The sequence below is a fragment of the Entelurus aequoreus genome, linkage group LG07, assembly GCF_033978785.1.
Source record: "Entelurus aequoreus isolate RoL-2023_Sb linkage group LG07, RoL_Eaeq_v1.1, whole genome shotgun sequence".
Classification (NCBI taxonomy): Eukaryota; Metazoa; Chordata; class Actinopteri; order Syngnathiformes; family Syngnathidae; genus Entelurus; species Entelurus aequoreus.
In genome coordinates this window covers 52,527,067-52,554,432 of record NC_084737.1, presented here as the reverse complement: position 1 = coordinate 52,554,432, position 27,366 = coordinate 52,527,067, and the positions used below count along the sequence as shown (strand labels likewise).

General features: G+C 41.2%; 1 protein-coding gene across 6 annotated transcripts in view; it reads right to left on the bottom strand.

The window, feature by feature from the left end:
• Nucleotides 1-6,213: 6,213 nt before the first annotated feature.
• The window catches only part of LOC133653993 (nuclear receptor coactivator 3-like), a 153,090-nt gene continuing 131,937 nt past the window's right edge, over nt 6,214-27,366 (bottom strand). For 5 of the 6 annotated variants that reach the window (XM_062053898.1, XM_062053901.1, XM_062053900.1 and 2 more), the window contains 17 exons: nt 21,079-21,261; nt 19,392-19,478; nt 17,932-18,072; nt 17,660-17,807; nt 16,462-16,934; nt 14,928-16,036; nt 14,716-14,848; nt 14,429-14,587; nt 14,061-14,291; nt 13,879-13,981; nt 13,624-13,795; nt 11,218-11,544; nt 9,374-9,472; nt 9,071-9,302; nt 8,806-8,983; nt 8,539-8,740; nt 6,214-8,463 (listed from right to left, as the gene is read on the bottom strand). In XM_062053898.1, the coding sequence (XP_061909882.1) occupies nt 8,452-8,463; nt 8,539-8,740; nt 8,806-8,983; nt 9,071-9,302; nt 9,374-9,472; nt 11,218-11,544; nt 13,624-13,795; nt 13,879-13,981; nt 14,061-14,291; nt 14,429-14,587; nt 14,716-14,848; nt 14,928-16,036; nt 16,462-16,934; nt 17,660-17,807; nt 17,932-18,072; nt 19,392-19,478; nt 21,079-21,261 (3,989 nt within the window). In that variant the 3' untranslated portion in view covers nt 6,214-8,451. The remainder of the gene's footprint in view (nt 8,464-8,538; nt 8,741-8,805; nt 8,984-9,070; nt 9,303-9,373; nt 9,473-11,217; nt 11,545-13,623; nt 13,796-13,878; nt 13,982-14,060; nt 14,292-14,428; nt 14,588-14,715; nt 14,849-14,927; nt 16,037-16,461; nt 16,935-17,659; nt 17,808-17,931; nt 18,073-19,391; nt 19,479-21,078; nt 21,262-27,366) is intronic. The other variant, XM_062053903.1, reaches the window with a different exon arrangement.

Below are 27,366 nucleotides of genomic sequence, written 5' to 3'. Positions count from 1 at the left end.
TAAACTAGAATAACTTTGACGAGTCGAGACGCGATGATGTGTAAGCAGCAGGACATCAAGGCCAGCTCACAGTAAAGCAGCAGAGGGCTACTAAGGTGTCTTATCAATCCGACTCTAAAAAATAGTCTGTCCGCCTTAGCGCTTATAATAACAACATCGCAAATATTTGGTTAATATTCAGGTGGGTTTTGGATGGTTATTTAGAGGATTTTGTGGGTGAAATAGAGAGCCTCCATTGGATATATTGTTAGCGGGCTTATTTATTCATTTATTTATTTACGACTTTGAATGTATAAAAAAATAAGAAACACATATGTGTTCATGTCTTGGGATTGTGAACGATAGACAACACATCTCTCTCTAATTTTGTGCGTATTTCCAGTATGACTGATCTTATAACATGGTCAGAGTGCAGAAGTGTTACTCCAGTGACGTCAATCTACGGAAATGACCAAAGACGTTCGGAGTGGAATATTGATTTGGTTTAATGGATACAATGAAACACAAATTAAGCACATAAAGTCAACTTGTTTTTCCACTCTGCTGGTACTTCAACCACACCAAAAAGAAAGCTAACTATCCAGCTATTGGTGCTTTATTTTGGTGCTAAATGTATGCAGGGCCAGTAACTTGAAACAAGTGCTTGGCAGTGATATTATGTAAGTAGGAAATGTAGCGTCCCAACAGAAGCATACAGAGTCTGACACTCTTTCTACTTTATTGCCGACATGGACTGCAACAATTAATTTGATAAGAAAAAAAAAATTGATTCAAATTCTGTTGCTTCAATTAGTTATTTAATGAGTGTAACTAATAACAATTGATGAAATCCGGAGCGCATGGAGTGCCTGGGACATAGTTTCCGCAATGCTGTCATATGCAGTGAAGAGCGGATATTTTAATTGTTTTAATTTTCTTTGAAGCACACATGTTAAAAGTGTAAATTCAATGTTGATGATATGCATTTATTAGAAAAAATGAATGTTAAGGCATACAGAAAAATAATTATAATTTTTTTTACTATTTTCCTTAAATATACATTAAGGCAATGTTTTTTTATCCGACTCCTTGATTAATCAAACAAACTAATCGATTGAGTATTCGATTACCAAAATAATCAAAAGCTGCATCCCTAGCCGACCTTAACACACCAAATCAGCATCCCTTCTAACACCAATGGCGCCACAGAGCCAACCAGTAGCCACAGCAACACAGTGACAGCATGTTCTCATAATGCACCAATGACAATTGCTGTGAGTGAAGTTGCATTCACAAACCCTTGGAATTATGACTATCAAAAAGCTAGTCATGTTCTGCATGTTCTCCTTGTTCTGTATTCCAATAATTATGAGAATTTGTTGTTGATTTTATTTCTTATTTTTAAATGCATTACGTAGTTATTTAACGTATACAACTGAAGTATTTATATTGAAATTAACAAATAATAAATTGTCTATTAAACCATCATGAAAAACAAAAACAAACACAGCACTTGTACTTTGTTGCACCACCTCTGGCTTTTACAAACCCCGTTTCCATATGAGTTGGGAAATTGTGTTAGATGTAAATACAAATGGAATACAATGATTTGCAAATCATTTTCAACCCATATTCAGTTGAATATGCTACAAAGACAACATATTTGATGTTCAAACTGATAAACATATATTTTTTTGCAAATAATCATTAACTTTAGAATTTGATGCCAGCAACACGTGACAAAGAAGTTGGGAAAGGTGGCAATAAATACTGATAAAGTTGAGGAACGCTCATCAAACACTTATTTGGAACATCCCACAGGTGAACAGGCAAATTGGGAACAGGTGGGTGCCATGATTGGGTATAAAAGTAGATTCCATGAAATGCTCAGTCATTCACAAACAAGGATGGGGCGAGGGTCACCACTTTGTCAACAAATGCGTGAGCAAATTGTTGAACAGTTTAAGAAAAACCTTTCTCAACCAGCTATTGCAAGGAATTTAGGGATTTCAACATCTACGGTCCGTAATATCATCAAAGGGTTCAGAGAATCTGGAGAAATCACTGCACGTAAGCAGCTAAGCCCGTGACCTTCGATCCCTCAGGCTGTACTGCATCAACAAGCGACATCAGTGTGTAAAGGATATCACCACATGGGCTCAGGAACACTTCAGAAACCCACTGTCAGTAACTACAGTTGGTCGCTACATCTGTAAGTGCAAGTTAAAACTCTCCTATGCAAGGCGAAAACCGTTTATCAACAACACCCAGAAACACCGTCGGCTTCGCTGGGCCTGAGCTCATCTAAGATGGACTGATACAAAGTGGAAAAGTGTTCTGTGGTCTGACGAGTCCACATTTCAAATTGTTTTTGGAAACTGTGGACGTCGTGTCCTCCGGACCAAAGAGGAAAAGAACCATCCGGATTGTTATAGGCGCAAAGTTGAAAAGCCAGCATCTGTGATGGTATGGGGGTGTATTAGTGCCCAAGACATGGGTAACTTACACATCTGTGAAGGCACCATTAATGCTGAAAGGTACATACAGGTTTTGGAGCAACATATGTTGCCATCCAAGCAACGTTACCATGGACGCCCCTGCTTATTTCAGCAAGACAATGCCAAGCCACGTGTTACATCAACGTGGCTTCATAGTAAATGAGTGCGGGTACTAGACTGGCCTGCCTGTAGTCCACACCTGTCTCCCATTGAAAATGTGTGAAGGCTAAAATATGAGAAGGGAGACTGTTGAACAACTTAAGCAAGAATGGGAAAGAATTCCACCTGAGAAGCTTCAAAAATGTGTCTCCTCAGTTCCCAAACGTTTACTGAGTGTTGTTAAAAGGAAAGGCCATGTAACACGGTGGTGAACATGCCCTTTACCAACTACTTTGGCACGTGTTGCAGCCATGAAATTCTAAGTTAATTATTATTTGCACAAAAAAAATAAAGTTTATGAGTTTGAACATCCAATATCTTGTCTTTGTAGTGCATTCAATTGAATATGGGTTGAAAATGATTTGCAAATAATTGTATTCCGTTTATATTTACATCCAACACAATTTCCCAACTCATATAGAAACGGGGTTTGTATAACAGCTCGCAGTCTCTGAGGCATGGACTTACCGAGTGACAAACAGTCACTCCAACTTTCTCTGATTGTTTGAGGTTGGAGTCTTGTCACAGACCTTTTTATTCAATTCCAGATTTCGCCATCCTAATCACGGCTATTGTGTCCTGGGCTAGACATTTCCCCCACCTTGCCCCGAGTAGCGCCGACACTGGTGTATGAACGTGCAGGACTCCCTGGAAAAATAGATTTTTAATCTCAATGGGACCTTTCCTGCAGAAATAAAAGTTTAAAACATTGCAGGCCTTAATTAATCTTTCTTGAAGGAAAGTTTTTACAGTTTTTGCTCTTTGACAAGATGTATTATCATCTTCAAAATTTAGTCATCATCCCCAAACATAATTTTGATTGATGGAATAAGAAAAGTGTCTAAAATATCAACGTCAACTTGTGCAGTTATTGAAGATGTGATAACAGCCATCTCCCTAGTGCCATTACATGATACACAGCCCCATATCATCAATGACTATTTTCTTCAGGCAGTTGTGTTCATAAATCTCATTGGAACGGCATCAAACAAAAGTTCCAGCATCATCACTTTGCCCAATGCAGATGCAGATTCACAATTCATCACTGAATATGACTTTCACTCATTTATCCATAGTCCACAATTACTTTTCTTTAGCCCATTGGTACCTGTTGTTTTTTGCTTGTTTAGGCGTTAATGACATCTTTTGTTGACTTTTCTGTATTTAAATCGTATTTCCTTTTGCAGTTTCTTACAGTTCAGTCACAGACGGTGACTCCAGTTTTGCTGTGCATTTAGTTTTCAAGACGAAATGCTTTTTCTGTGTTGACACTTATTGTTTTCCTTGGTCTACTCGTATGCTTGCCTTTTACAACCTTCCTGTGTTGATTTTACTTGGTTCAGATTTTAGATACAGATGACTGACAACAATCAACACATTTTGCAATATCGTGTGATGATTTACCTTCTTGAAGAAGTTTGATGATTATTTTCTTTGTTCCAATCGATATATCTCTTGTGCTGGAGCCATGATTCATGTCAATCCACCTGGTGCAACAGTTCTCCAAGGATTTAATTTGATGCAAGTGTTAGCTTTGGAAATGGTTATTTACAGGGTGATTCAATAATTGTGTCCTTATAAATGAGTGATTCCATATTTTTTCACTCTACTACCACAATTGATATTCTTGCCCAGCAGGCACAAGACTACAACGTTGATTATACATGTTCTTTAAAACTGACTTTGAAACAGTGTTGCAAAATAGTTGTATTTGTAAATCGAGACAACGTTGATGTCCATCCATGTTGTTGTTTGGGAAATTACCAAATTTCAAAGTTCAAATCAACATCACAACCTGACAGTGAATAATCGTTGTCAAAAAGCATGTTTCAACGTTGTATTTGTGTTGTGGAATATTGGTTGGGAATTGGCCAAATTGCAAAGGTCAAATCAACGTCACAACCCAACATTGATTAAATGTAGTCAAAAAGCATGTTGTTTCAACGTTAGGTTTGAGTTGCTCAACGTCAGAACCTAGTTCAACAAGTTCTCAACGTTTTTGTAATACCTTGTGCCAGCTTGGTGATTTTTTGTAGTGTTTCTTAGAAACCATAACGTTGCTATTTGAGATGACTATAGTTTTGTGTCATGTCTGTTATCTCGTTTTATCCTACAAGATAATGGTGATTAATTGTTATCCTTAAAATTCTACACACAATACCCCATGACAATGGAAAACCTTTTTAATTCTGCAAATGTATTAAAAAACAACAACACATGTACATAAGTATTCACAGCCTTTGTTGATGCACTTTTGGCAGAAATTACAGCCTCAAGTCTTTGTGAATACGATGCCACAATCTTGGCACACTTACCTTTGGGCAGCTTCACCCATTCTTCTTTGCAGCACCTCTAAAGCTCCATCAGGTGGAATGAGAAGCGTTCATTTTCATTCAGGATGTCTCTGTACATTGCTGTATTCATATTTCCCTCTATTCTGACTAGTCTCTTAGTTACTGCTGCTGAAAACCATCCCCACAGCATGAATTCAATCTTTTCTTCATCACACCAGATGATTTAGTTTCTCATGGTCTGAGAGTCTTTCAGGTGCATTTTGGCAAACTTTTTACCAAGAAATGGCTTCCGTCTGGTCACTCTACCACACAGGCCAGATTAGTGGTTTGCTGCAGAGATGGTTGTGGAACCTTCACAGACTCTTCATCATCGGCAGTCACTCGTGGTCGAGTATGACTGTCCTCAGAATGGATGGGTTCCCATTCGGGAGGACGCCTGTGCGTGACGTCTTTTAGCGTGGGGAGACTGATGCGCCTGCAGCCACCACACGGTCCTTGGCAGAGAGGGGCCTTGATCCAGTGGCATGGATCCATGACGACTGGAGACCACCCTCTGTTGCAGCCTTCATCCGCCTTCAGTGCCGTTGTGACATGCAGTGTCATCCTCCGCCACTTCCACCGTTGAGGTCTTATATCTATTTAACCCATACATGGGGCAGTGGTTGGCAGATGCCAGGGCGTGTCCACACACTGGTGGGCCTGCACGCTTCGCCTCTGGGGCCCACTGCTGCTCCGAGATCCCCTACAGTTTAGCCTGTGTCCGCAAAGACGTCTTAGACACGCGCCCCGGCCCGCACTTTAATATGACAGTTTAAGTTGGTGCGGCCCGCGAGATTTACATGAATGGCGTTCAACAGCATGAATGGCGTTCAACAGCGTCATAGTTGCCAATCCTCCCACTTTTCCCGGGAGACACCCGACATTTGGGCGTGATGGCACTGCCTTTAGCGCCCTCTACAGTCTGCTTAAACATCGTACCTGCTCGGCCACATGTTGAATGCATCTTCTGCTTGCACTCGAATGTGACAGCAAAGCTTACTTGCTCAGCAGCCACACCACGGGTGTCAAAAGTGTAGCCGTGTGGCCATTTTGGGCCCACATCTTGTTTTTTACTGGCCCTTGGTCTATTGTGAAAACAATATTAATTAACTTTTAACGATGTCAATTGATAGATCCACACTAATTGCTAAGATGTTTTGTTCAGATAGATGTATTGACCTATATTGGATTGCTGCACAACAGACATTCTGACCAACTTTCCAGGTGAAAAAGACAGCAGAGACAAGCAGTTTAAATATAAATTTGTATTTACAACAATATTAACATCAAGAAAAAGGTAAGAAAAGAACAGTATTTTACATCCTGTCATTTCTCTTTTTGCTGCTCCAACCATGAACTATCGGACAGGAGTTTCTCGTTTTTCAGAGCAAAGCATTGTTTGAATATTTTTTATTTGGACTGGGGAAAAACTTTGATTGAGAAAGTCCTAGCAATCTCTTGTGAAGGAACTGCACTACAATTCTGGCCGGAAGAGAACAGAAATCCAGAAAGAAAGACAAATCTGATATAAAGTAGCTCAGCAGAACCAGACTCGTACTCTCTACTCCATCTTCTATGGGAGCGGCTACAACATATGCAATCATTTTCAAGGAATATCATAGGTGCAACAGTAAAAGCTCACATGAGTACGATCTAGCACAGGAAGTGTCTCTAAGCAGTGCAGAACGACATAACCAAATAAAACTCTTTGGATTGAGCATGTCTTCATAGGTAGATAGAAGCTTCACGGGAACTCAATAAAAAGATTTAAACAAGTTACACATTAAAAGAGACTAACATGATATTTACCAGACTCGTGTAGCTTCCAGAGGGTTTTTAATCAATCGTTTTAATCTAAAAAGTTAGCCACAGGATAAAAACTTTTGGAGGCTAATACCAAAGAGTACAGTGTAAACCCCAGGTGAGATTGGCATGAAATAATGGAATTTCATCAAGAAAATATTAATGAGACATCTGAGTGTAAAGTGAAGCCTTAAATAATCATGTATTGAATATTTTGGGATACATTTCCCCTCTAAGTAATTACTCTAAAATGAACGTGTTTGTTCACTTGCACCTCTATAACAAAGACCATGAAACAAAGAGAAGTTATTGGAAAATTAAAAAGTGCTTTTTTTTTTTTTAAAGGAGAGAAGTCGCAGTATGAAATAATTATACAAACACTGCTTTTTAAAAGAAAAGGAAAAAAGCAGGCCCTTTTTTCTCCAAAGAAAATAAAAGATGACCTATGATGGTATAAGAAAAATTACACTTATTAAATATCAAGCCTTGCAATCTGTGCAAAAAAAGTATGTGACCTACAAAAGCATATATATATTTATATATAGTACATTTGAAGCCTATTTACAATTTCTATCAACAATAAAAGAAAAAGTCTCCAAAGAAGACACAGTGTCTAATACTGCAGTACCGCCGCTTTAAAGAAATGATGCATCAACACAGATGAGAACCAGGAGGAAGGATTATTGCTGGAAATTGACTTATTTTACAGTGTGAGATTATACACACATCAACTTGGCCAGTTTTCTACTTCTGTTCTTTCAAACATTTGTTTGTAAGGTAACCAAAATATCTTCAACTTTCTGATTTAAAATATTTCCTACGGATTGATAAAGCAATCGCCTCTTGAATCTGTATAAATATACGTCAGTTTAGTTTTCAAAATTATCTTTTTCCCCATCAATTTGTAGTCTTATAATAAATCACTGACGACAAGAGTGTTGGATAAAATCTGTGCTTGCTACTTTTCCACTGGTTCCCACTTTAAAGACCTCGGACCCATTTCCCATAATCCCCCCCACTTCTCCACACGTGTTGGAGAAAACGTGAAAATAAAGTGTTAATATCTGCTGCTATGGGTTCATTCGTGAGTAAAGGCCTCTTTAGCCACAATCCTTTCCATGTTGGCCTCTCTTAAAGTGCAATCAGTCAAGGAGTAATTCAGTTGTACGCTAGCCTGCCAAGCCTTGACCAACAAAACACTGTGTTGCTGCTTACTGACATTCATCTGAGTGTCACAATCCAGTGGCTCGCTTACAACCATCTTTACTGTCGGCACCACCCCCGGAAGCGAGACGCAGAGGAAACATGAGAGACATCGAAGAATGAGAAGAAATGCACATTTCCAATGCAGTTTCGTAGTACATTCCACAAAGGAGGCTTCACACTCACACACACACACGAACACGCGAGTCTGAGAGCACCTTGAGCCCAGAGACACTGTATGGCCCGACTACTGTACCCACACACCTGTTAGAAGAGGACTATCTAACTGCAAAGATGTGAGTGTGTCTCTCACTTTTTCAGTTTCATTAGCACTGCGTCTGACACTTCTTAAGTGGCTAGACTGCCAAGGCATCATCAAAAGGAAAAGTGCGCCCCCGTGTGGCGGGTGTCACGCACACCAACGTATGCCCTCCTGCAGCGTTCATTGAGGCGAGTGAATCCGGCCGCCGTGGAGTTCAGCAATATTTCTGCATTGCAAGGAAAAAAAGTCAACAGGATCTTAGTCAAGACTCCAGTTTGGCTTTTGTAAATTGTCCACCTACCTGATCGGGTCCCATCATGCGTCCCATCACTATCGGATTCATGCCCATCTGCCCCCCCATCTGCGCCATGTGACCACCTCCTCCGCCGGGGGCTATGCCGCCATTCATCATCATGCCCCCGTATTGGCCCGGGTTTCCTTGATGCCCGAATTGCTGCTGCCCTGGCGTCACTTGTTGGCCAAACTGCTGCTGAGGGTACGAACTGATGTGGGAGCACAACAAAGTGAAATGTTGGTACTTTGATAACATCAGACAACATTTACAAACCTGCTGCGTCCCATGCCTCCCTGTGACCAGCCCTTCATGTCCGCACCCTGGTACATAGGACCACCCTGCGGGTGCTGTTGCATCATAGGGTTTTGCGGACCCAGGCGGCCTGGAATCATGGAGTTAGGAGGACTGTTGCCGGAGGGGCCAAACGAGGGGTCTCCATGTTGGCCCATGCCTGTAAAACAGCATACAGGAAACAATCAAATACAAATCCTTACAGTTGAGAGACTCGCCACCATAGAGAAGCATTGTTTAAACTCACTATAATTCCCTCCGTAGCCGAACTGCTGTGGACCAGGCTGACCCATGTTGGGCACCCCCACAGGATTGTCCATGCCACCAGGAGCTGTGACGTTTGGCGGCGGGCTGAATCCACCTGCGGCCGCCTGTTGCTGCTGTTGCTGCATCAGCATCATCATGCGCTGCCTCCTCATCTGCATGGTCACCATCTCCCTGCTGCGCTGAGCCATCATCTGGGCATTCAGGAAACCCTGCTGGGAACAAAAAACACAAACTGTGAGTTGCACACTAATATTTCCTTACCATTCGTAAAAATGGTATCTACCTGTCCAGCCATGCCTTGTTGCATGGCGGGCCGCATGACGGGATTGCCTCCAGGGTTCTCCATCTTTATGCCCATGGCCTGGCGTGTTTGGTTCATGAACTGAACAAAGAAAGAAAAAGCAACATTTTAGGTTTATATAATTTTTTTTTTAAAGATGCTAAAATATAAAATGCATTATATCAAATCGCCGGGTTGCATGTACCGTACGGCACACCGGGTTATAAAGCGCACTGCCAATGAATGGTCTATTTTTGATATTTTTTCATATATAAGGCGCACCGGATTAAAGGAGTCAGATTTTTTTTTTCTCCAAATTGAAAACACTTCCTTGTGGTCTACATAACATGTAATGGTGGTTCTTTGGTCAACATGTTGCATAGATTATGTTTTACAGATCATCTTCAAGCCGCTTTCTGACAGTCGCTTCTGGATGCGCTGTTTTGTGGGCGGTCTTATTTCGTGGCTCACCTTCGACAGCGTCTTTTCCCCGTCATCTTCGTTGTAGTGGTGGAAGAAGTGTCAAAAGATGGAGCTAACTGTTTTAATGACATTCAGACTTTACTTAAATCAATAACGGAGCAGCATCTTCTCATCCGCCGGAAATGTGTCCCGTGAAAAAATGTCCGACCGGAACTGTAATAACTAAAGTTCCTTGGGTAAATAATGTAAACTCACTACACCGGTATGTTTATAAGTGGCAGATATAAGTTAGAACTTTACACTACTTTATATTAGAAATGGCAACAGCGGAGGATGAATGTCCCATAACAAGAAGATAGAGAAAAAGAAGAAGCTTATCGGATGCGCGCAATTTTTCAGGACTTATGCAGATCCCAAATACAGATCAGCAGGTACCAGAAGGTAAGAAAAGTTGCTTTTGTATAATATTGTGAAACAAAACACCAGATAATATGTCTGACCTTATACACACACCATAATAATACTTGTATGTTGAAGGACAGTACAATTCATCAAGCGGTGTGGCTTCATAGTTTTCCAAAGTCGAACTAAAACTTTTGATAGATTTTTGAGCGCCATGTGTAATGTTATATATTTTCAATGGAACAAAGAAAATGTTGGTGTTGTTTACTTGAGTCATATTGCAGTCTACACATACCTCTTGTGTGTGACTGCCATTATATTGCAGTCTACACGTTTCTCTTATGTTTGACTGCCATCAACTGGCCACACTTATCATTACACCATGTACCAAATAAAATAGCTTCGAGTTCGGTAAGCAAAACCAGAATAATTCCGTACATTAGGCGCACCGGGTTAAAAGGCCCACTGTCGAGTTTTGAGGGAAAAAAAAGACTTTAAGTGCGCCTTATAGGCCGGAAAATACGGTAACCTCAAGTACAGTTACGGTTGTCATCCCCAAGCCCTTGGAGGGCAGCAAGCATATTTGTTGAAGGAAGTCAAATAAATACAGAGGGAAACTGTCACATACATGCACGTTTTTCGTCTTTGGAATTTGTTCCACTAGGGAAAAAGTTATTGCAGAGTTCCCAAGATAGTCCTCTTGAAGGAAAAGTTCTTGAAACTTTGACATGGAATGGACTTGTGTGGTAGTGGCGTTGTTTTTTAATCTGTCCTGTCCAGTTTCAACTCCATCACTCTCAGATACTTTTTGAGAGTATCTGCTTGTATATTTGGTTTAAAACCTTTATAATATTCTGACATCAATGCAGCCGATGGTAACTAAACGATGAACGTATTTGCCTCCCGAGTAAAATCCGAGAAGTTAGGCGGACTGCCTCTAGATCACATGGTTGCAACCCAGCCATATTTACTTTCCATAGAATTTAAAATTATTCTATTTTGCATCTTATTTCTTGTCATACCTGCTGTCCCTGCAGCCTCTGTTGCAGCTGGAGCCTCATGGGCTTGTTAGTACTCATCATCCTGGGCCTCATCATGTTTGCACGAGGGTGCCCCATGGCCCCCATTCCACCCATGCCAGGGAAGCTGCTGCTTTGGCCCATTTGAGACAGCATGGGCCCAAATCCTCCCTGCTGGCTTTGTCCCTGCATTGGATTTCCTCCGTAGCCAGTCTGCATGGGCATGGTAGGGGGTCCAGGATAGCCTTGTCCATAAAGAGGCTTCTGGTCCGGCACCATCGATGGTTCCTGTCCAGTAAAAGGTTCCAGCTGCTGGTCTGGTCCCTGTGTCTGTAACAGGCAGCAAAGATGTTAACAAACTTTTTTTCTCTCACTGTTCTAGTTTGTAAAAAGCAATTTATCTCACTTCATCACAATAACAGCTTAAATACTACATTTTCATCACAAATATGAGTCACACTGTTATTACACTAGAGCGGGGGTCGGCAACCCGCGGCTCTAGAGCCACATGTGGCTCTTTAGCGAGGACCTAGTGGCTCCCTGGAGCTTTTTCAAAAATGTATGAAAATGGAAAAAGATGGGGAAAAAATATTTTTTTGTTTTAATATTAGAGATGTCCGATAAATGCTTTAAAATGTAATATTGGAAATTATCGGTATCGTTTTTTTTATTAACGGTATCGTTTTTTAAATTTTTTTAAAAATTAAATCAACATAAAAAGTACAAGATACACTTACAATTAGTACACCAACCCAAAAAACCTCCCTCCCCCATTTACACTCATTCACACAAAAAGGTTGTTTCTTTCTGTTATTAATATTCTGGTTCCTACATTATATATCAATATATATCAATACAGTCTGCAAGGGATACAGTCCGTAAGCACACAAGATTGTGCGTGCTGCTGGTCTACTAATAGTACTAACCTTTAACAGTTAATTTTACTAATTTTAATTAATGACTAGTTTCTATGTAACTGTTTTTATATTGTTTTACTTTCTTTTTTATTCAAGAAAATGTTTTTAATTAATTAATCTTATTTTATTTTATAAATTTTTAAAAAAAGGACCTTATCTTCACCATACCTGGTTGTCCAAATTAGGCATAATAATGTGTTAATTCTACGACTGTATATATAGCGGTATCGGTTGATATCGGTATTCGTTGATATCGGTATCGGTTGATATCGGTATCGATAATTAAGAGTTGGACAATATCGGAATATCGGATATCGGCAAAAAGCCATTATCGGACATCCTTATTTAATATGGTTCCTGGAGGAGGACAAACATGACACAAACCTTTCTAATTGTTAGAAATCCCACTGTTTATATTAAACATGCTGATGAGAGTATTTGGCGAGTGCCGTTTTGTCCTACCAATTACGGCAGTCCTTGAACTCACCGTAGTTTGTTAACGTACAACTTTCTCCGACGCTGCCACAGTAAGACGTGTTTTATGTCATTCCTCCTTTGTCTCATTTTGTCCACCAAACTTTTTGTGCTGTGCCTGAATGCACAATAGTGCGCTTTGTTGACGTTATTAACTTGTTGGCATGCTAATCAGGCATATTTGTTCAGTGCATGACTGCAAGTTAATCGATGCTAACATGCTACTTAGGCTAGCATCATTATGCCTTGTTTGTAGGTATATTTGAGCTCTAAATTAAGTTTACTTATGTCCTCTGTGTATTTAATGTATATTTGCATGTCTCATAACACATTATCTGTATGTAATAGTTTCAGTTAAAAAGTTAAAGTACCAATGATTGTCACACACACATTTGGTGGGGCGAAATTATTCTCTGCATTTGAACCATCACCCTTGATCTGAATTTCTGACAGTTGTTTGTGTGCCATGTTGTTATAGACCACAGCAAATGTTACACGGCTTGCAAAGATTGTAAAAAATCAATTAGAAGAAGACAGCCTGCTGTTTCCATTAACTTGGAAACAAACATCTATAACTTTGGCCTTTCTAAGCGCCAGTAACTTCCGGGAGTTATCACACCCTCTGAGAAGGCTCCATTTTACTAATGTTTTCCAATTTTGTAAAATAGTGTAGAATAAATATTACATTTCTGTCAACAAAGATTTGCGTCAGCCTGCGACAAATAGTCATTTTGATAGTAGGCTAATATAGACACTTACATCTTGTGTTGTCTTCATTATAACACTTATATAAGACTTTTAAAGTAATTTTGATGGTAGGCTAATATAGCTAATATAGACGCTTACATCATGTGTTGTCTTCAGTATAACACTTATATAAGGCGTTTCAAGTTTTTTGCGTCTCCAAACAGATTTGTTTTTTGTATTTTTGGTCCAATATGGCTCTTTCAACATTTTGGGTTGCCGACCCCTGCACTAGAAAGATCTGTCTGCCCTCAGATTGTTTCATCTATTCTACCTGGCTAACAAGGTCTGGGATGCCTAGAGCTCTGTCTATCTCCTCAAGTGCGATGCCATCTGTGTTGTTCAAAAGGGAATCCAACTGGTCCAACAGTGCCCGCTCGTCATTTTGACCCTCACTGGTAGTGGGTGGCACCAGAAGTTCATCCAGGGTGTTGGCAAATTGCCGTCTACAGTAAACAGACATATCATAAACATTCATGATGGAACAATCTGTTTCGTAGGAACATATCCAAAGGTGGGCTGTGCTCACCTGTTGCCCTCCATACCAACCAGAGTGTCTGGCCATGAAGGAGCCTGGTTGGGCTGACCTTGCTGGCTGAAGGTGTTCACACCTATCATGTCAGTGGAGCCACCTTCGCCACAAGACAAGTTATTTTAACACTTCCAGAATTGCTTTCATGCAATTGACAAGCATAAAATATTGCATCATACCCATATCCATCAGTTGCTGCTGAAGCATAGACCTGGATCCTGGAATACTGTTGGAGCGGCTCACCATGGGGCCCGCTATCATTCCCTTGCTGCCGCTGTACTCCATGTTGGGACGTATCATGGAAGGGTGGCCAGTTGAACCCACTGGACTGGTGCTGGAGCGGGGTATGCCCCAGTCTCCAGATCCCCCCATGGGAGACCTCTGGGTAACCATGCCCCTATTCATTGGCCCTGATTGTGATGAAAAGGTGCACACATCAGTCATTAGGTGTGACATAATATTTAGTTTAGCCTTATAGAGTACAAAAAGAAATGTAGAATTTGTAATGCAAACAATACACATGAAGTAACAAGTGTCAAACACATACCCATGTTTCCTGAGTAGCCATCTGGGCTACCAATCATATTCTCCTGCTTCACTAGCATGGGGCGTCTTCCAGCTCCTCCAAGCCCAACTGGAGGCTTTCCCTCTACAGACAAGGTCCTTTGGAAGGGCCCTCGAGACCCTGGACCCATACCTGGACTCGCTAAATAAACAGAAAAAGTGTTGACCGGATAATTGGAACAATGGGCTTCATTCCAGTCCAGGCATGAATGTCGTGGAGGAACTTGAAAGTAAAGCTGTGGTGTTATGACTGATGAATAGATGTCTTACCCTGCAGATTGTCATCAAGGCACCCCTGTGGTTTGTTGCCCATGTCATTTGGCCCAGCACTTCCGGCCTGATCTGGGTATAAATCAGAGCTTGAACCCCTCAGATCTCCCAGGATAGACTCAAGGTTGTGCAACTGGTCCAAAGATAACATTGTGTTAGTTATTATTTAGAGATCCAAGTAGTTAGATGTGGTATACAAGAACTGAACTGACATCATCAGGTGGCTCTGACTTGATGTTACTCTCATGATGTTCAGGTGCATGGCCAGGTCCAGATCCAGGGCCTCCCCGTGGAGGACCGCCAGCAGTCCCAGAGGGTCCCTTGCCCTCTAACTCCTCCAGCTTGGGCTTGACATCCAATGGCTCTTTGGAATCATCCTTGTTGAGCAGATAGTGGAGGAGAGCGTGTGTCTTCTCCTTCTTGGGGCTAAGCTGCTCCTGCTTGGGTTCAGTGATTAAGCCGGGCCCATTCCCGGTACCGGGACCTCCAGTACCTACTTCACTGCCCTCTTGGCTCCCTAGTGCCACCTTTCCTGTAGCCTCTGCTGTGATCTTTGCCACCTCATCAGGAGTATTTCCATTCTGGAGAAGCTTGTGAAGGATTTTATGCTTTTCTTGCAGTGAGCCTGTGTAGCTAGCTGATGTGGACACACCCGCGAGCCCACTTGTCTGGCTTAAATTGGCACTGGCTGAGGAAGAAGAGGACACACCTGTGGATAAGGAGCTGGTCATCCCCCCAATTGGGTCCTTACTTTCTGAAGTCACTGGAGTACTGCTGTTGGTTGATGGAGGTGGAATAGGGGGCCCTGTTGGTCCACTGCCGCCTACTGTGAGCTCCTCAGTTGGTGAGGTGAGCAACTGGAGCAACTTCTTATGACCTTTACTGTCTGGTAACCTTCTAGTGGACTCTGATGTTGCCCCACCTGTCTCACTGCCCCCCTCTACAGATTCTTTAGGTGCTGTAGCTGCCTGGCTGTCAGGTCTGTCCCCAGAGCTCTCAGCCTGAGGATGCTGATGATTGTGATGATGGTGCATGAGGTGGTGATGGTCACCAAGTCCATGCCCTAAGCCCCCTGCCGGGCTTTTGGAGCCGTCCTGGGCTGGTTTGGCCATTTGGTTTGGCTGGCAGGAAGAGGAAGAGTGGACACTAGGAGAGCTGTCAGGTTTATGGGCCGGCGAATGAGACATCAGAGTGGAGGGGATGGAGTTCCCTACTCCTTCACTGATGGCTTGTAAGGCGTTTAGGGAGCTGCTGGAGTAGGTTGTCGTGTTCCCACTGCCTCCTGCAGCACTGCAAATGCCACTCATGGGAGAGTGTATGCCTGAAAGACAACCACAACACAATCTAGCAAACAAATTAACAATGGTTACTGATGATGGACCAGGTGCGCTCAATAGTTTTAATTTAGCCCACCAAACATCACCCAAATAATGAAATCATTAACTCTCACTAGAGAAGTGCTTATTCATGCAGTACTTCTGAGGGTCCAGATTAGGGGGCCCATAGTGCGGCTCGGGGGCCATTTGCGAACTGTAGCTCGTTTTTGTAGATTGTAGAAATTAAATCAACGAAAAAAAAAAAACAGCAACAAATGGATAAAAGGAGTAAAAGGGCATAATGTCAAAAAAAGTTGAAATGTTGATACTAACTAATAATAACAACACAAATTGTATGTCTTTGAATAATTGTTTTTTTTTTCCGTATGAGTGACCAGTGAGAGCCCCTGTGCTATACTGACAGACTCACCTCCTGGAGAAAACTGATTGGCGCCCATCTTTGGACTACCTCTATTTCGGGGTGACATTAGGAGTCCTGATTGGGGACCGCCCATCCGGGGGCTTCCTGAAGGGCTGTTCAAGCCACTCAGCCCAAAGCCACCACTGCTCTGAAAGGGGGGCTGTTGTGGGTGCTGCTGCATGCCTTGGCCCGGGTTGTTCATGGGACTCATTTGATTCATATGTCCCACATGACTCATCTGCATCATGCGGTTGCCCATGCCTCCACTCCCTCCACCGCCACCTCCTCCATATGTGGAGCAGCCACCCATCTGACCCATGTGGCCTTGCTCATTCATACCGAAGGCCCTGTTCATTCCGCCCATCCCCCCACTGGCGTTCATGTTGATTTGGGCATTCGGGTTGGGGCCTCCCATGGTTTGCTGCCTCATGGTGTTGGGCATCATGTTCCCACCCTGAGCTGAGCGGTAGCCATTTGGTTCCCTGGTTCGAGGGAAACAAAATCAATCAGAAAAAAAGCAATAACTTGTAATTGAACAGGTGACATGTTTTGTAAAATGTAGAAGTGAAAAAATAATAGATAGGACTCAAGAAAAAATTATCTAATACACTCAAAGTTTGATACAGCGCAGTCTTTGGAGTCCACAAAATACAGATAGCGTTATTCCTGAGATTGCGTTATAAAGAAATCCTTATTTTTTTACCCCTTTCTTTTCAAAAAAGTTATGCGTGTAGCTTAGCTGGCCCCCACCTGACGTGCGGTGAATGGTGGATTGTGCTCCCACGTCACAGAATGGGGCAGGCACTATCCACCATTAGACATCACTGGGTCAATATTTTGTTATTTTTATTTTTTTAATGATCTATTTTCATTCCTTTCTTTTCGGAGACTTTCATAAAGATTCACTATGTAAGTTTGTAATTACGTGATAATTTGGGGAAAAAAACAACGTGATTGAGTCTGGTGGAAAAAAACAGGCGATGATATGGTGTTGTATGGAACAGCACCATATCAAACTTTGAGAGTAATATATTTTGCTGTGTTGAGTCTTCTTTCTGTTTGAATTTGTGGTGTGAAAAAAAAAAAAATCCTTCAGCTCCTCTGCATGCCTGAGATGTCCGACATGATATGTGCTAGGTGTTCTTTTCCTTCTTATGATGGTAAATGGCATATACGCTACAGTATTTGCAAAATTTATTTTTCTGACCTCTGAAGGAGGTGAGTGGAGATGAAGCCTTGCGGCTCGTTGCTCATTGGGTGACGGTACAGTTTGCTCTTTGTCTGCGCTGTGACCGGCGTGCCATCGGACAAAGAGAAGCGATAAAGTGGCGTCTCTGCATGACCCTGCAAAAAGGCTGCACAAAAGAAAAAGGCACGTTGACACTGTGGTACAATGATCCGATGGTACATCATTACACTTAAAATGAGGAGCCCGATCAGAGCAGAGAAAAGACAGTTGACTGTGGCAGTGTAACATACCTTCATGATAGTGGCGTTTGTGCGACCAGGGTTGCCCGTCACTGTGCTGAAGGAACATCTGAATGCAACGCCTCAATAAATCCTCCCAGCCTGGACGCATCGATGCTCGCAGAGAGTTCTGGTCAATCTGGATGAGTTTACCTAATTGAGGGAGGACAAGTTGAGGAAGGGTTAAGTGGGACAAATGAGAGAAATAAGACCGACTTAAAGGGGAGCTGTACTTTTTGGGGAATTTTGCCTATTGTTCACAATCATTTTGAACGACAAGAACACACGTCTTTTTTTTTTTTAGGATTCTAAAGATGATAAACGCTTGCAAGATGCGGCTAATGGGAGTCACCGTTGTAGCCTTCAAAGCCCTCTAAAACAACTTCAAAACCCTCCATCAACGTTTTATATACACGCTGCAAATATATATATAATGTAGTAACAGACACGTTCATAACAATATGTAATATCTACAATATTTACCGTATTTTGGTCATTTTAAGAAATACTGAAACTTCTTTCCTCAGCGCATTTATTTCCATTTCCCTAGCAGCGCACTTCCGACTTCAAATGTGTGTTCTTACTTCTGGAAACAAACGCTTGTGTGTTTTAATCATGGCAGACTTCGTAACAGACAACAAAGATATCCTTTTTGGACAAATGAGGATTCACAACCTTATCTTTTTGAACCTCGATGTATGGAGGATGAACTGCTGGTTATAGAAGCGTGCACAAAAAAAAGAGGGTGAAACGTTGGAGCAGACGGAAGCCGAAAGAGTGAGGTCAGTATGACTTGACGGTGTCAATGTGGAACTTGGAGCCAAACTATGCGGACATATATTGAGTGCTTACCCAAAGTCAACTTGAAAAACTTCCCCGGCCAGCTTGACCAAACAGACAACTGTCCATGGAGTGAGTCACTATAATATTAATCATGAAATATGCAACACGTCATGCTTGTTATTACTACTACATAGGCTGATGAGCGAGCTGTGTACAAACAAAACATGAAATGTGGGCTAATACTTTATAGATACTGTAATATGATTGCTCATGATTTTCAGTCAGTACAGATTGGTGTTCTATCGCATTGTGATGTGCATTACAGCCTCAAACGCCATTCAGCTGTTGACACAGTAGCTAGCTTACGGCTAAAATGATGTGGTACTACACTCGAAAAAACATTCTTCAGTGTTTGCTCTTACGATAATGTCTCTACAGTTTGGTTATTACACAAGGGTTTTATACAGGCGATTTTTTGATGCATTTTGAAGTGATTTAGAAGCAGAATGGATTGCTCCCATTAGCTGCATTGCTTGCCACCTAGAATGAGCAGATAATTAGAAATTATAATGCAAAATCTTTTATCTTCTTGTCTCTCATAATGATTGTGAACGATAGGCACAATTCCAAAAGAAGTGCAGTTCCCCTTAAAGGATTTGGACTTGTGAGTCTGTTGCGTTGGTCTTCACCTGAGAGCTCATGCCTGGTGTTGAAACTCTCTGTTCTCTCCATGGCTGTAACTCGACGAGCCACACATATCATACATGACTGCAGATCTGTAAAGTCAAGAGAGGGCCATGTCTTACTTTTGCACAGAACTTTGACAAAAGTCACCAACACTCATTTCATTGGTAAAACATTTTCACAGATATAATATCAGCATATTGAAACTGTAAATAGAAGGACAAACAGTATTTGCAGGACTACAATCAAACACAAATATTTCACCATGCTTTGTAGAGGAGTGTTTGGAATGTAATATACTATATTTGTTGCAGTATTAGGTTATATTAAAGTTTAAAAGATATGCAATTGCATGCAGGACACGTACACCCCCCAGAAACGTATTGCCACCCCCTTCTTTTTATCATCTTCTATCAACCAGGAAATATGATATCTAACAGGCAAAGGAACACAAATACACTTTAAGTGGTTTGTGTCAATTTTGTTAACAAGTCAGCCTTGGTGGAGGTATTTACTCGATCTACTAATGACATTCTAATTTTATGTCGTCATTAAAGTATTACTAAAACATTCAATAGTGGTGAAAGTTATAACTTACGGTATATTTAATATAGTATTCAACACAGGTTACCTGCAGTGGTTGCTCTGAATGATGTCATAAATCATGTTTCTGGTTCTGGTTACTGTAATGGCATTCTTTTTTTAAACATGGTATTTAACGCTTGAAATTTCATTTTTAATTAAAGTCATTTTGCGGTAAACAAATACAGTCACTGTAAACCCTTGTTCATCAATATTAATAAGATGAATGGAGTTCCGGTGATGTAGGAATTACTGATTATAAACACTGCTAACATCAACATGCGGCTAATTTTGGCGCTGATGTAGTGTATCTTCCCCGTGATAATCTCAAGTTAACTTTCGGCAAACAACTTTTTGATGGATTTCATCTTCAACTCCTGCCTCATCAATAACACATCTCCACTTTGGCGCACCTCTAATGCGAGCGATGTCCAACGACAACAGCTGGAAGTACCATCGGAGTCAGCGCAGCACTTCAGGCTAACAAGACCGCTATAAACTATCAGTAAATATCCGGCCAAAGTGGAGATTAACTCTTTTGATGCACTTCATCTATGATATCGATAACACAGCTTTGATGTAATTGTGATCAGATAAGAATAGTGAATATTATCTATTCTGATTCTAAATCGATAAGTTTTCTTTTTAAATACATTTGTTTTAAAGACTCTAAGGCTTTTACTACATCATACAAAATAATACTGTATATTACCAGAATCAGTTTGAATCGATTCTGAAACTAATCGCCACCCAAAGTAACAGAATGGAAGTGTGAGCTATAGTAAAGTCCACATCCAAAGTAAATAGTACTGTCATCTACAACATAAACTCAGGGCTACCATATTGGCTGAAATGAGTGTAAAGGTGACTATGTTGTGCTGCCACTTGCCTGTGTATGAAAAGTGCTATATAAATAAAGTTTGATTGATACGGTTGTTATTATAATAATCCTACTTTGCAAAAATCTGTTCAGCGTAGCCATGTCTGGTCCCACCTGACCGCGATAAACGAGGAACGACTATACTTAAAAACATCAGCAAGTGACGACTATAAACCTTTTTTTTTTTTTTTTTTGGAAATACCATGCTAACAGTAGTGATTGTACCATACCTTCCCCCTCCTCAATCATGGCTTTAGGTTGCGTGAGGGCAAAACACTGCATGGTCTCGTAGCGTGGCCCTCCTGGCCCTTCCTCCATGGCTCCATGGCCGTGGCCAAACTTGACGAGCATTCGGCAATTAAAAGTGTGACTCTTCTGTCTGGTCGCCTCGTTTCCCCACGACACTCCATTTACTAAAGAGCGGGACAAAAACATAAAAATGTGAATTGAAACATTGACTTAAATGACTAAAAAATGGCATACAGGTTTAACTGACAGCCTGTAAATACCAAATGAATGTCACAAAAACAGTATCCATCAAACGCTCTACAAAAAAAACAGTATTTCTTCACTTAGATTGAGAAGCAGGTGCCTCCGCTGCTGTTTGGATCTGCAGCTAAATGGACCATGGGATTAATGTACCTAAGGTGTCGATTTCCAATATCTCTCCTTCTAAGTGTACTCTGTAGCGGGCAGAGGCCAGGGACACTCTGCCATCTATTCTCATTAGGATCCTGACTCTTTATTACAATGCACACACACACACACACACACACACACACACACACACACACACACACACACACACACACACACACACACACACACACACACACACACACACACACACACACACACACACACACACACACACACACACACACACACACACACACACACACACACACACACACACACACACACACACACACACACACACACACACACACACACACACACACAGAGAGAGAGAAAGGGTCACCTTCAAGGGAGGGGAGAGGCGGAGGAGGTAAAGTTTACAGTGAAATGTCTATGTAAAGTCTCATCATAGCCTTGAATTGTTGGCAGCGGTTAGTGTGTCAGGTGCAGGGAGGATATAAGATTCTAGGGATGGGGTGTCCAAATTTTTGCCTTGGAGGCGCCGCATTGGGCTAAAAAATGTTTGGCGGGGGCCAAATATATATACATATTATATTAATATGATGGATATATAATTAATATAATTGGCCGAGAGGGACAAGCGGTAGAAAATGTATGGATGGATGGATATTAAGAGTATGTGAAAGTTTGAATCCTGACTTCTTTACTTCAGTGGCGACTTTCTTAAAGTTTTGTAATAATTCAAAAATATCAAGCAGCTAAAATGCGCCAAACATGGATACGAGAGAGAGTGTTTTACATTTTTCCCATAATGCACTATTTAAATGGGTGTAATTTTACATTTTTTCATGGTGTTTGGAGGTTTTTTTTTATAATATCTACAATGTTGAGTGAGCAGGTTGTGTTCTGCGCCACCATGTGTGTTGACCTTTATGCTGGAATGCCCTCCCGGTAACAGTTAGAGATGCTACCTCAGTAGAAGCATTTAAGTCCCATCTTAAAACTCGTTTGTATACTCTAGCCTTTAAAATAGACCCTCCTTTAGACCAGTTGATCTGCCGTTTCTTTTCTTTCCTGCTGTGCCCCCCTCTCTCTCGTGGAGGTTCGGTGGCCACGGATGAAGTGCTGGCTGTCCAGAGTCGGGACCCGGGGTGGACCGCTCGCCTGTGCATCAGTTGGGGACATCTCTGCGCTGCTGATCTGTCTCCGCTCGGGATGGTCTCCTGCTGGCCCCACTATGGACTGGACTCTCACTATTATGTTAGATCCACTATGGACTGGACTTTCAGAATATTATGCTAGATCCACTCGACGTCCATTGCACCGGTTCCCCTAGAGGGGGGTCTGCGGTCCTCTCCAAGGTTTCTCATTGTCATCCCACTGGGTTGAGTTTTTCCTTGCCCTGATGTGGGATCTGAACCGAGGATGTCGTTGTGGCTTGTGCAACCCTTTGAGACACTTGTGATTTAGGGCTATATAAATAAACATTGATTGATTGATGTTAGTTGCTTCTTTTTTTTTTGCACCATGACTAGGGAAGGTAGTTTGAATTTTGTCATCTAAGTAAATGCAGAGCTATAATTTAAAACTTTTTTCAAGGGTCATTGATCTAATTTACTCACATCCATCTATTTTCTACCACTTGTCCCTCTCCGGGTTGCAGGTGCCTATCCCAGCTGCATTCGTATTTAATTTAATTGAATTTCATCTGAAATCTATGCTTTGTTGAACTCATGACGTCTCGGGGGCCAAATTGAAGAGGCTGGCGGCGGGCGGCCCGTAGTTTGGACACCCATGCTCTAGGGCAGGGGTGCCCATTAGGTTGATCACGAGCTACGGGTCAATTGCGGAGGGTTTGTCAGTCGATTACAAAATTACAAAATGTGCGATCATCAATCTTCACTATGACGTCACTTTCGTCACTCGATTGACATTCACGGCACCCGAGGATCTTGTGAGATGACCCTGGCTGCTGCCAGCTCAGTATTAAGAAAAAAACGATCGGCATGAAGACGAGAAACACTTCTTATTTCAACCGACTCTCGCGCCGCACCTGCTGTCAAAATCCTGAAGACCGACTGCACAGTTCCTGTCTTCACAATGAAAGTGCTGCTCCATCCTGCCTGTGCTAACAGTGAAGTGAAGTGAATTATATTCATATAGCGCTGTTCTCTAGAGATTCAAAGCGCTTTACATAGTGAAACCCATTATCTACAGCTAGGCTACATTTAAACCAGTGTGGGTGGCACTGGGAGCAGGTGGGTAAATTGTCTTGCTCAAGGATTGGCAGTGACTAGGATGGCGGAAGCGGAGATCCAACCTGGAACCCTCAAGATGCTGGCATGACCGCTCTACCAACCGAGCACACTGCCCCAACAAACAAAATAAGAGTCTCAGAAAGCTAGCAAGCTACAGAGTTTGCTGTCAATGTATTTCTTGTAAAGTGTATAAAAACGAGTAAGGAAGCTGGACAAATAAGATGACAAAAACCAACCACTTCCATGTGGTATTGGACAGAGAGAGGGACCTTTTTCTCCTCCACCATGTAAATTTGAAATACTGTAAATCCTGTCTGATGCCAATCAATGCTAGACATCAGAATCAGGTAATACACAAACTTATATTATTGTCTTCATGAAAGAAAGGAATCTATATGTGTTAAACATGCTTGTATTATTATTAAACACCTTTAACATGTTAAAAAAAAAACATGTTTGTTTCATAAATAAAAAAATATACCGTATTTTCCAGACTATAAGGTGCACTTAAAATCCATTTTTTTCCCTCAAAACTCGACAGTGCGCCTAATAACCCGGTGCGCCTAATGTAAGGAATAAGTTTGGTTGAGCTTACCCACCTCGAAGCTAATTTATTTGGTACATAAGTGTGACCAGTAGATGGCAGTCAAACATAAGAGATACGTGTAGGCTGCACTATGATGGCAATATGTCTCAAGTAAACAACACCAACATTTTAAATGTTCCATTGAAAATATAGAACATTACACACGGCGCTCAAAAATCTATCAAAATATTTTAGTACCACTTTGGTAAGCTATGAAGCTGCACTGCTTGAAGGATTGTCGGCGCAATAAACATACGAGTATTATTACGGTGTATGTATAAGGTAAGACATATTATATGGCGTTTTGTTTCGCAATATTATGCAAAAGCAACTTTTCTTACCTTCTGGTACCTGCTGATCTGTATTTGGGATCTGCATAAATCCTGAAAAATTGCATGCGTCTGCCTTTGTAGTCTGTGCCATAGTGACAGTCGAAAAGCTTCTTCTTTTTTTTAATCTTCTTGTTATGTGACATTCATTCTCCGCTGTTGCCATTTCTAATATAAAGTAGTGTAAAGTTCTAACTTACATATCTGTCAGTAAACTCGCCATGAAAGCGCTAAAACATACTGGTGTAGTGAGTTTACATTATTCACCCAAGGAAATTTAGTTATTAGAGTTCCGGTCGGACGGTTTTTCACAGGACACATTTCCTGTGTTGTTGTTTCCAGATGAGGAGATGCTGCTCCGTTATTGATTTAAGTAAAGTCTGAATGTCATTAAAACAGTTAGCTCCATCTTTTGACACTTCTTCCACTCCCGTCCTTGCACGCTACACCGCTACAACAAAGATGACGGAGAAAAGACGCTGCCGAGGGTGAGCCACATATATAAGACTGCCTACAAAACGGCGCATCCTGAAGCGACTGTCAGAAAGCGGCTTGAAGATGATCCGTAAAACATAATCTATGCAACATTTTGACCAAAGAACCACCATTACATGTTATGTAGACCACAAGGAAGTGTTTTCCATTTAGAAAAATAAATAATTAATATGAAATAGGGCTGGGCGATATGGCCTTTTTTTAATATCTCGATATTTTTAGGCCATATTGCGATACACAATATATATCTCGATATTTTGCCTTAGCCTTGAATGAACACTTGATGCATATAATCACAGCAGTATGATGATTCTATGTGTCTACATTAAAACATTCTTGTTCATACTGCATTAATATATGCTCATTTCAAACTTTCATGCAGAGAGGGAAATCCCAACTAAGTCAATTTAGCAAAACTGTATTTATTAAACAGTTATTAAGCAGTGGCACAAACATTCATGTCATTTCCAAAACAGAAAGTGCAAGATTGTCAGAGACATTTTAAAACAAGCTATTAGTGCACTTTTGTGCATGATGTCACTAAGATGACGTATCAAAACAACACTAAATTAAAGTGCACTTTTTGTACAGAACGCCACTACAATAGTTTAAAACAAATAAAGCACACTTTTGTGCATGATGACACACAAGATATTTCAATAAGTGTCACATAAAAATGAGCTGCATATCAAATATTATATGTCCTACAGTGTTGATGTGGAAATAGTTGCTTCGGCATTTAGTTGGTGTGGCACCGAATGGAGATGTTGACATGTAAAGACATATTCCCGCTTGAAGCCAAACCACCGTCAGACGATGGACCCTGTGCTGTTTTTCTTGGGAATTAATTATTCCTCCATTTGTTACCAGATTCGCACCTTCTTTCTCTCGTATTACCACTCAAACCACACCGTTAGCTATTAGTATCACAGTTAACGTTACCATGTCGCTACCTCTCTGCTCCACAAGGGCGTATGACGTTGCACGCGCGTCAGTATGTGACAAATGTAAGAAGGTGCGCTTGTTTTAAGTCTATGTGAGAAGGAGAGACAGGAAAGAGTGAGAAACGCATGCAGTTTAATGCCCCGCAGCTAAAAGCAACTGCGTGAGAAGGTAAACTCGAATATCACGATATAGTCATTTTCTATATCGCACAGAGACAAACCCACGATATATCGAGTATATCGAGTATATCGATATATCGCGGGTTTGTCTCTATTATAGGGCGCATTAAAGGGGTCATATTAGGGCTGGGGGCGATATATCGAGTATATCGATATATCGCCCCCAGCCCTAATATGACCCCTTTAATGGGCCCTATAATCCGGTGCGCCTAATATAAGAACAAAGATCAACAATAGACCATTCATCGGCAGTGCGCCTTATAATCCGGTGCGTCCTATGGTCCGGAAAATACGGTAAATAAGAAATATATATATATATATATATATATATATATATATATATATATATATATATATATATATATATATATATATATATATATATATATATATATATATATATATATATATATATATACATACATACACACACACACACACACACACACATATATACATACATACATACATACATATATAAAGATGAGGTAGATCACCTCGACTTAATCATTTGAAAAGTAGCTCGCCTGCTGAAAAAATGGTGGTCACCCCTGCTCTAGAGATACTGTATGTCGAGGGGCGGGTTGACATGGCCTTGGTTTTTCTCCACAGCATACCATAGTCACTTTGGAAAACGATGACCCACAGACGAAAAGGTTTGTAAAGGAGATCGTGTGTATTTATTAACTGTACAGTAGGTGTCGTGGTCAGTGGTGGTCATCCTGCAGGAATGTGCAGCGAGAGCTCATTTCATTCACGGCTGTAAAAAGTCTAATGACAGCGAGGCGCAGCAGAGCGAGACACAATGAGGGCTGGGAGTGTGGACACGAGCGTGTTGAGAAAAGCACAATCGTGAGAGTCAGCTTATTTGGCAGCCATCTCAGGCAGGAATGAGGCTAAGAAAGTTTGGAGAGGCGTAGGAGGAAAGGTATGATGAAGGTGTAGGAACAAGTGAGCTGTGTCAATGAGCAGTTGGAGTCTGTGCTGTTTAAAGGCCTACTGAAATGAATTTTTTTTATTTAAACGGGGATAGCAGATCCATTTTATGTGTCATACTTGATCATTTCGCGATATTGCCATATTTTTGCTGAAAGGATTTAGTATAGAACAACGACGATAAAGTTCG